Source organism: Denticeps clupeoides, chromosome 11, assembly GCF_900700375.1.
Source record: "Denticeps clupeoides chromosome 11, fDenClu1.1, whole genome shotgun sequence".
In the NCBI taxonomy this organism is placed as follows: domain Eukaryota; kingdom Metazoa; phylum Chordata; class Actinopteri; order Clupeiformes; family Denticipitidae; genus Denticeps; species Denticeps clupeoides.
The window spans coordinates 14,508,674-14,518,899 of NC_041717.1; the positions used below are offsets into that span (position 1 = coordinate 14,508,674).

General features: G+C 40.7%; 1 protein-coding gene across 1 annotated transcript; it reads right to left on the bottom strand.

Annotated features, from left to right (window-relative positions):
- Positions 1–2,203: 2,203 nt before the first annotated feature.
- On the bottom strand, positions 2,204–8,702 carry ckap2l (cytoskeleton associated protein 2-like). Its single transcript, XM_028996725.1, has 9 exons — positions 8,579–8,702; positions 8,279–8,348; positions 7,650–7,713; positions 6,535–7,424; positions 6,184–6,379; positions 4,390–4,545; positions 4,038–4,107; positions 2,613–2,760; positions 2,204–2,533 (listed from the first exon to the last, which is right to left on the bottom strand). The coding sequence occupies exons 1-9, from the start codon at positions 8,616–8,618 to the stop codon at positions 2,251–2,253; spliced, it is 1,917 nt and encodes a 638-aa protein (XP_028852558.1). The 5' UTR covers positions 8,619–8,702; the 3' UTR covers positions 2,204–2,250.
- Between the last annotated feature and the right edge of the window lie 1,524 nt (positions 8,703–10,226).

Below are 10,226 nucleotides of genomic sequence, written 5' to 3' on the forward strand. Positions count from 1 at the left end.
TGAGCCCACCTCTGGCATGCACCGGCATGACATCGGATTAAAATTGAAGATAAGTCAATTATTTCACAAGAGGGCATCAGAAAGGTTTTCAAAATCACAGAATTCCATTCAAAAACCCAAACTCAGCCATAAATCTCATAAATCAGCCATAACTAGTTTACAGCAATAGAAACAACAAAACAGACATGGAACAGAATCACTTTGTTCAACAGTATGAGAAACTTCTAGAATATAATAACTCCTACATATGTGGTGATTATAGTCAGTCCAAATGTATGAGGTGATCCCTAGGCCACATATCAAGAAAAGCTCACATACACTTGTGTTTTTCCCCACACATACACACTACAGTGCATCCAGAAAATATTCACATCTGGATAAAATTCCTTTTATTCCCCTCAGAATTCTACACACAACCCTGCATGATAACAAAATGAAAAAACTTTGTGAGGTTTTGGCAAATTTAATACAAATTAAAAAATGAGAACTCACATGTATATAGGTATTCACAGCTTGCTCAATACTTTGATGATTCAACTTTGGCAGCAATTACAGCCTCAAGTCTGTTTGAATATAATGCCACAAGCTTGGCCAGTTTGGCCAGTTTCCTCTTTGCAGCACCTCTCAACCTCCATCAGGTCTGATAGGAAGCGCCTGTGCAGCCATTTTAAGGTCTCTCCAGAGATGTTCAATTTGATTCAGGTCTGGCCTCTGGCTGGGCCACTCAAGAACATTCACAGAGCTCTCCTGAAGTCACTCCTGGTATCTGAACCCCAGTCTGAATTCAGGACAGGATGTCTCTGTACATAGCTGCAGACACCTTCCCCTGTCCTGACTAGTCTCCCAGTTCCTGCAGCTGAAAAACATCCCCACAGCATGATGCTGCCACCACCATGCTTCAATGTCAGGATGGTACTGGCTTGTTGTCATGTGCCTACATACAAACCACACTGGCCTGATTGGTGGATTGCTGCAGACTTGTTGTGCTTCTAGAAGTTTTGCCTCGGTCCACAGAGGATCTCTGGAGCTCTGACAGAATGACCATCAGGGTTTTAGTCACCTCCCTGACTAAGGCCCTTCTTCCCTGATCACTCAGTTTAGCTCTAGTTTTGGTTTTGAACTTCTTCCACAGGAGATAATCCTGTCTCGGACTTCATGTTTGAAAGTGAAGTGATTGTCATTGTGAAACATAGCAGCACAGCACACGGTGACACAACAAAATGTGTCCTCTGCTTTTAAGCACCATCCCCACATGCTGTCATGCCTTGGCTGCTCACCAAGGGTGATGGTTAAAAGCAGCGGACACATTTTGTTGTGTCACCGTGTGCTGCGTTTCACTTTCAATACACATTAGTCTTACCTTTACATTTTATACAAAAATGCTCTTATCCATCATTTCAACCATTCACAGCGCTATTTATGAATAAGTAACCGTGCAAACTATATATAAAAAAGTAAATAGAACAGCTGGTTGCAGCACCTCAAGGTGACTTTTCACACTGGTCGTGGTCCTCAGCCTAGACTATTTCCAGAAGAAATATATCTCAAGACCTTCCTCTTTACAGAATATTTAGATTAACCTGTAACCTTCATATTGTCTGACTTATGTACAGAAACTACAACAAGAGTGAATAAAAAGATTGTATATAGTTGGGGGTCCTATTGAACCAGAACTGATCACCTAATCGATGGTAGCATGAAAGCACGTTGTAAGTCGCTCTGAATAAAGGCGTCTGCCAAATGCCTTAAATGTAAAAAACTGTATATAATATCTCGGTTTGTTGGAAAAGTCGCGTTGCAGAACTTACGTTTCTGGAAGCAGCAGCCCCGCACTAGTTTCTGCGAGAGAAGCCTTGATGGACGCGGCGCGCTGCGACGCACGGACGAGCTCGGAGCGACGCGGCTGGAGGGGCCGAGGACGATCCTGGAATTTGCAGCAGGTCTCTGGTATTATATCCCAGCGGCGGTCGACCGGGAAGGGTGGGTGGGTGGGTGGGATTTGTCGGGTGAGGAAATTCTCCTCGTTCCACTGCCGTTCGCGGACAGGTTAATACACATCGGTCCCCGTCTGCTTTTCACGTAGGTTATATCGTGCAAAATAATTGGGAATTGCGGAGGTCGGCACATCCAGCTTCAATCTGGATCGAACTGGTAGTCCCATAAATCACACAGGAGTCACGTGGAAAAGGCATTTACAAACGTTTATTTAGGATTAAATTATATACAGAAAATTGTGGACGGGTGAAGACTTCAGTCTTCCAAGTGAATAATCTTCACGTGGACTTGTTCTTTCAGAGCCTCGTTTTCCCTGTAGATGTAAAGAGGGGCTTTACTGGAAACAGGGTTGCCTTCGCCCACTTCCTCTTCTTCAGGCAGGTCACGGAATGAGGTCACACAGGACTCGCCCTCTTGCAAATTAGAAGGGTACCTGAGGGCAGTCTTTTCGATCCGCACGGACCGACGGACTGGGGTGAGGAATCGGACCTCTTGACCACCCAAGTGTCTGGACTCCATCTGCTGATGTCTCCTTCCCCTAAACAAATAAAAAGAGACAGGTTAGTCCTGCAATAGCAAACGCAAGGACGCAAGAAAGCATTAGTCACGTGATGTACCCTGGGGTGGAAGAGATCTTGTATTTCACAACAGATGAATCCCCTTTCTCTCCACGGATAAATGCCCCCAAAGCTTTAGGTGTGTCCGGACCCATGCCATCTTGCTCCGGTGAAAAGGAATGTGAACCCGTTTGAATTCCATTGTTTTCTGCATTAAAGAGACAAGAAACATAATCAGATCTTTATATTAGTCAACGGCCTAAAATAACACAAATTCTGATCTTTAATGTCTTTATTGAGAAAAATCATAAACACCTTGTTTCTAATGGGAAAAGTATGTGAACTTGTAGAACCCTCCACTGACAGCTTTAGCGGTCATATTCTTTGGATGTCTCATGCGCAAGGCTCTCTTCAAGTCATTTCATAGTCAAGTCCTCCTAAGTCACTCTCAAACTATGAGCTGAGGACCAGTGCCATTCCATGACAGGGTTCCAAACAGCCCAGGAACGTGTCTGGTCATTTCCATGTCCATTAAGCTCTTTATTACTAGTCATTATTAAAGATATTGAAGGCCTTGAGATCTGTGGAAAACCTGCTGCAACAATCAAAATTCTGTCAATTCACGGACCTGTCCCTTCTTTCAGCATTCTAGTGTTCCATGATCCCTGCCTTCTACAGAGTTTCAGCTGACGTACAGACAGTCTCACACGATCCTTCAGAATTATTGATATACTTGGGAATTCTTGTTTGCTGGAGCAGCAAAACAGGCCCAAATCATTTGCGCCACCACACTTCATGGCTGAGATGTTGTTTTCATGATGCAGTCCCATTTTATGGCAGATATTTTGCTGTATGTTCAATCTCAGCGTCATCAGTTCACAAAACATTTTGCCAATAGAACTGTGGAGTGTCAGTGTGCCCTTTCGCAGATTTCAGGTGTGAAACGATGTTCTTTTAAGTAAGCATGGACACCCTGCTCGTTCAATGTTTTACATGTTGAAGACTAACACAGATGTTAGGCAGTTCCAATGATGCCAAAAAACCTTAGGCTGACTAGAGGCCCACTTTTTGGTAGAGTAGCCAAAGTCCCAAAGTGTCTCCATTTGCAGATTGTAGGCTGGTGAATTTGTAAAGTCTTTGAAATGACTCGGTTACCCATTTACTCGGTATGCTCCCATAGGCATAGTCTTCTTCTTGTGTGGAGCCAACTCAAAATATTTGAATGTGTAAGTCAAAGCAGCTCTGGTCCGCACCTCCAGACAATTTTTTAACAAGCCTCCAGGTATGTTAATTTCTAACTCCAATTTTGCTTTTGCGATCATGAACACAAGCTTTAACATAGTTTTCCTATCTTTGATTATCACAGATATCATTTCATGAACATGAAATTCAAAAGGGTTCCCATACTTGTTCTTGCCACTAAATTTCACATTTGAAATAATTGAAAATGACTGAATTTCTATGTGAAAAATGAAAAAACATTACCGCTTTCCAGGTCCTGTTTCTCCTTCTTTTTCAGAATTTCAAACACCAAAGCCCGAAGGTCATCAATAGGCTGAGGGGGTAAATATAATTTTTTTTAAAAAGGGATTTAAAATTTTAAACACATAAGTGTTTTTTTCATAATAGTTATCAATGTGCCCTTTGAGACAAATGATACAGTATTTGGGAAATTAATGACTCAGAAAATACCAAAAGAACCAGATTTGGCAGCGCAAAAGCACGTGGGGCCTGAATGCTTAGTTTGAGCCAAGACCTTCCAGGAAATGACAAAGCAAAAGGGGGAACAAGGTGGGTTAGTATTGTTCATATAAAACTGATTCAGAGAACAAAATACCTCTTTCACCATTCGGACAGCCTCTTCAAATAGCGGCAAAACCTCAAATATTCCTTCCCGCTCCATCAGTCTTGCCCGACACATCCAATATTTGCAAAATTTCTGTGCCATAGGCACTCGGGACAGGACCTCCTGCACCTGCTGTGTGGGACAGCCCTGCACAGGAGAAAGAACCAGGTTTTTAATAATCTTCTGTACATTTGTAAAAATAAAAAATGTCTGTATATACACATATTTGTGAGATTTTACATCTCACATTCAATTTTTCTAGTGGTGGGCCGTTATTGGCATTAACGTGCTGCGTTAATGTGAGACTCTTATGGGGCGATAAAAAAAAAAAAAAAAATCACGTTAATCTATTCACAAAGTTGTTTGGGAGCTGGGTCTATACTACGCAAGCTATTGTGCCGGAGTTAAATGGTTACACTAGATTTATAAGTATATTTCTTCTTTCTTGTGTCTTATTTTCTTATTTTCTTTTTTAATTTGTTTTTGAGACCCGGTTTAGTTCTCTTGGACACATGGCATGAGCTGTGAGGTGCGTGGGGTTTGTGTGCAAAAAGTTATTTCTTTCATTTTAATTTATGTACATATTAGGAATATTTTGCATGTGTGTTATTTTGTGAATTTTTTTTATGTTCTTTTAATACTGTATATTGTAGAGAGAGGTGCAGAAAGACGCGATGTTCTGATGCGACCTTGCTCTTTGTACAGGAATGCAGTATTGTAAATTGTGAATGCTTTATGTTAATGTTCAATTCTCTTGGACACATGGCACGAGTTGTGAGAGAGAGGTGCAGAAAGACGCGTTGTGTGATGCGATGTTCTGACGCGACCTTGCTTTTTGTACAGAATACACTTTGCACAGAAAATCTCTTGGGTGTCAGCTCATCATTTGTAGTTCAAGAAACTAAATTAAAAAGTTACACAACGCAGAAGAAGAACCGCTACACTATGATGACTTTCACCTTGATATTTTAGCGTGGATGTATACCTAGCCGAATTGCACTGTAGGGGGTGAGAACGAGTCTTCGAACTGTGAAATTACCACATCAAACGTGACGTGGTAACATGGATGCAGCTATTTAACTGAATAAACAGTTGGTAAACACAAGTACATCTTATTGAGCATAATTTATTTTCATCACCAATTACCATAGTAGAACAGCTTTCTCAAGCAGTTTGTGATGCATTTTGAAAATAGGAGATGAGCCCCTGGTCTAATGCGCCACCTGGCTTGAGAAACCCGTTCTCAAAGACTTACTTGTAGTCATTATTTGGGTAGCACACATATTCCGAATGCCTTTGGCAGAATTCAAATGAGCCATTTTAATCTAGATTAATCTAAAATATAGATTAATCTAGATTAATTTAGATTACTCTAGATTAATTCCAAGATTACAGTGAGATTAATCTATGGTCATTAATCTATGACCACCTCTAATTTTTTCTAATCGAGAACTATTTATTTGCTCATTTGTACATTAAGCTTTATATTATACAGTCGACATAGTGTCTGTGCTATTTTTTTGCTTTATTGCTCTTATCTTGTACTGTCTACTTCCTTCCATGACTATGTAAATTTCTAAATTGACTATTTATGTATATATGTGTGTGTGTGTGTGTGTGATTTATATATAAATAAAATGCTCCACTCAGCGTCTCCATATTCTAACAAGAGTTTTGTTATCTTCTGCACTACCACATGAAGCTATTGCCAATGATATCTTCACTCCGTACCGGCATATTTTGTCTTTACTTGCAAAGCTGTCTGGAATGAGGAGAAACATATACCTGCTGCAGAAGATGCAGGCAGTCGCTCAGTGACCGGTCAATGGTACACACCATCTGGTGAATTTCATCCTCCTCCTCCATTGCAGCCCAGTAGCTGTTTGTTAATACAACAGACTTCTTAACTCGCTGACGTATTGGCATTGGAGGACGTTTGTAGGTGATGCCTTTCGCATCCCGCCACTCTTGTAGTTTCCTCCTGTAAAAGATAACAGGGAAATTCAATACTTTTAACATAGCAGTCTTAGGAAATTAAACTTCCAAAATGTTAGCCATGGACCAAAATGTAGAATGGGATGTAGAGAAATAAAAAAATATAAAACATTTAAAAGCAGTACTTGAGCCACAACTCACATTCTCTCCTCTTGGGCTGCCGTAAGCTTCTTGCACATTTTTGGTGGAGCGATTTCTGCCGTCTGTGGTCTGGAGGTCTTCACGTCTCTTATGTGACCAGTGATCTTTTTGGGACATTGACCTTTATGGACTATAGCAGGGGCTGGGTCACGATTTGCTTTCTCTGCTTTTACCACGACTGGTAAAGGTTTCTTGGCAGCTGTAACCATTCCTGCGCCATTTAGTCTGTTGAGAAGCAGTTTCTCCACCAGACTTCCTTGAGTTAAGCTGGAGGCTCTAGAGACAGTCTGGGTTTGCCTAGCAGGCAACCTTTGTTTGGAGGAATTTGAGGTTTGTGTGGGACCAACTGTTGTTCTTCTCTGAACATTGTTTGTGGTTGTCTTGAATGTTGCGGAAGTGTTTGCAGTCACTCGCTTCTCTACTGCACTATTCGTTTTGGACGAATTAGTCTTGACCTCGGAGGAGGTAACACGACTTAGAAGTCCCAACTCTGATTTCTTTGTTATTGTGTCTGTTCTCTTTACTATTTTTTTTGCAGTGACAAGTGATGCTGGAGCTGCAGTGTTGGGTGGTGGACATTTCTTTAATGTATTAGTAAAAGTTGCAGAGTTCTTGCCTTTAGACTGCACACTGGCATGGTGAGGGGTTGTTGTTGGTGCTTTTGGTTGTGCAGTTAGGAATTTTGTGGCACCAGAAACTGCAGCAGTGCAGGTCGATAGAGCCTGGGAGGACTTCCGTGGAGGTTTGTTTAACACTGTGTTAGTTAAGCTGTTCAACGGAATGGCCGTTTTATGAATAGTCTTGGAAACTAATAGCATGGGTTTAGTTTTCTTTATATTCTGTTTCACTATAGAAGTCTTCTGATCTTGGTTCTCTTTTTCTTTTCCCACCTGAAAAAAATAACTCTACATTAGTTCTATACAAAATATTTGATCCATATCGGTTCAGAAACATTTTCAGAAACATTTCTCAGAATGTTTTTTACTATGCCATATGATTGTTTTTTTGTCACTGTAAATAATTAGGGAAAAGGAGGGAAATCAACTCAGAAGATAAATGTAAATATAGATATAATATATAGCATCAGAAATAAAGGTGTAATTCTGCTTACTTACATAACCAGATCCAACTTTAATCCCTGATGGCTTATTTGGCTTGATGTCATTCCGAAGGTAAGGTCTTAAATAGAAGAGACATGAAAAGAAGAGTCAAATATGAATTCAAAGTGAAGTGATTGTCACCGTGATACACAGCACACGGTGCACACAACGAAATGTGTCCTCTGCTTTTAACCAATCACCCTCAGTGAGCAGTGGGCAGCCATAACAGGCCCCCAGGGAGCAGTGTGTGGGGACGGTGCTTTGCTCAGTGGCACCTTGACGGATCGGGATTCGAACCAGCAACCTTCTGATTACGGGGGCCGCTTCCTTAAATGCTAGGCCACCACTGCCCCTAAGTAATGACATGTTGACCTTATGGAATTATCTGTAATACCTAACGCTCACTACCAAAGCTCCCATAACACATTATTTGGTTTTACAACCATTGTAAATCAGCATAATCACTACGAGTATCAATATTGCTATTTCTTAACGTGCACAGAAAAATCAAAAACAAAAAACAAAAAAACAGTACGTCACATGCCCTTTTATTCAAACCCCCTAATTTCATCAGATAGTCCGTTTCACAGCACCAGTTATAAGGAGCCGGGCCGTGAGCTCAGTTTTCTCTTAAAACGACTTACTTTGGATTTGGGGGCTTCAGTCTACCTTTGGCCGCCAGGTATTCCAGTAATTTCTGCTTGCGTAACTCCACTGAAACAAAACACGAACGAGTCAGACCGAGCAGAAATGTAAAAATAAAAAAACATTTTACCACAACTAGACGACGGAGCGAGGCTAAAGCCCAATGGCTGTAAAGCAAACTCGGGTTCGCATCGGTTTGCTGTTGGCTGTTTGTTTATCTGTTGGCTAAACACGTTTGCTAATAAGCTACGGGTGTTCCCATACTCCATAAACCCAGCCTTCATCAGCTGTCTGCGTACCTGGCCAACGCAGCGTGGACTCCTTGTCTGTTCCAGACATAACACACTCGTATTCGATACAAATTACTCGAGATACTTTCGAACACAATCTAAGCGACGTAAGCGCGACCGCTCGTGAATTCAAAATCCGGGTGGGCTGGTCACGTGCTCCACGCGTTTTTGTTGTGATTGGACGCTTCGAATCCAGAATCAACCAATCAGAGGCGCAGATCGAGTTGAGTCGCTGAACGCTTGGAGCCCTGTTCACAATATGCGGACCATTAATAAAACACGCATTGTATATATCGTTTTGAAAGAGAATGTAGCACAGTTGATTTAAAATTAGATTAATGTTGTTTTATTATTGTGGTTTTTACAATTTAAACGCAGTGTGTAGTGCATAAATAAAAAGGGATAATACAGAAAATGTGTCAACAGACTAGGGCACTGCAACAGTTGCACAGTTGAACGGTTGTATTAAATAGTGAGAACGGCTTTATGTGTGTCTTCTCCGTATTTTGCTCTTAGTGCATCAGATCCCTTAGTGAGCAGTGGGCAGCCATGAAAGGGGCCTGTAGCGCAGTGTGTGGGGACGGTACCTTCCTCAAGATTCAAGACAGATTTATTGTCAGTACAACAGTGTACCGTGCATTGAAATACTGGTTCACATAGACCCCCATCCCCATAGTGCAATCGTAAAAGAAAGAGAAAAAAATACATACAAGTAATGTACATTCCACAATAATAATTAAAAAAAAATAATTACGTTTTTAATTAAAACTTAAATACTGTACAGTGTAAAACGTTCTGTACACAGAACAAGGACAAACAGGACATCACATAAGATGCTTTTAAGAAATGTGGGATATTTAAAAAAAAGACACACAAGACAAGACAAATATGTGTAAAACGAGCAGAAGGGGACCTCAGTGGCAGTAAGTGAGCTCATTTATGAGAAGTGTGTGAAGAAGATTTCTGAGAAGTGCGTGATTTGCCCGTTAGTTCAGTCTGTTTTATGGAGTTAGAACCCTGCCAAAACTCCAGAAATACACTGAACTCTTTTCACAAATACAAGTCATGAGACACTTGTGGAAAGTGTTTATAAAACAGTAAAACCTGACGCATATACTCACACAAGTTTCAATATAAAATTCGAAGGCCATGTGAGCTGAACGGAATGCTGATTCCCTCTGGTGCCACTTGTTGTCTTGGAATGCCGTACTCCTTATGTTTTATGTTTCTGTGCGTGTGGACTGTCCCTGACAACATGGTCTGAATATTTCCAAATCAAGTTTCATCTGTGGATGACATTAATTTTATTTGCAAATCATGGGACAGTTGTGTTCAGTGTATTTGTAGCGTTTCGGCAGGGTTTTACCTCCATACTGTGTCCTCTCAAATTTAGGGAGCTTATTGAGAATTTCAGTTCAAACATTTGTATTTATCATTGAGAAATCCATGGTTTAAAAAAAAAAAAAATGCATTAGTGAAATGAAGAAATGCATTGCATACATATATCTGTGCATAAACGGATTTTTTTAAATTCAATGCACAAATTCAAATTTCTCAGTTATTGGCTTTCAAAGCAGCAAGAATAAAACGTAATTGCACAATCATTAAATAAGTCGCAACCTGAGGTAAAACCATGTATTGCATACCATGAGTTTTG

Coding starts and splice junctions, on each gene's coding strand:
- ckap2l (XM_028996725.1), bottom strand. CDS start 8,618: ATGTCTGGAACAGACAAGGAGTCCACGCTGCGTTGGCCAG. Junction 4,546..6,183: donor GCCTGCATCTTCTGCAGCAG/GTATATGTTTCT, acceptor TCTCCTGTGCAG/GGCTGTCCCACACAGCAGGT. Junction 2,761..4,037: donor GAAACAGGACCTGGAAAGCG/GTAATGTTTTTT, acceptor TCTTTAATGCAG/AAAACAATGGAATTCAAACG.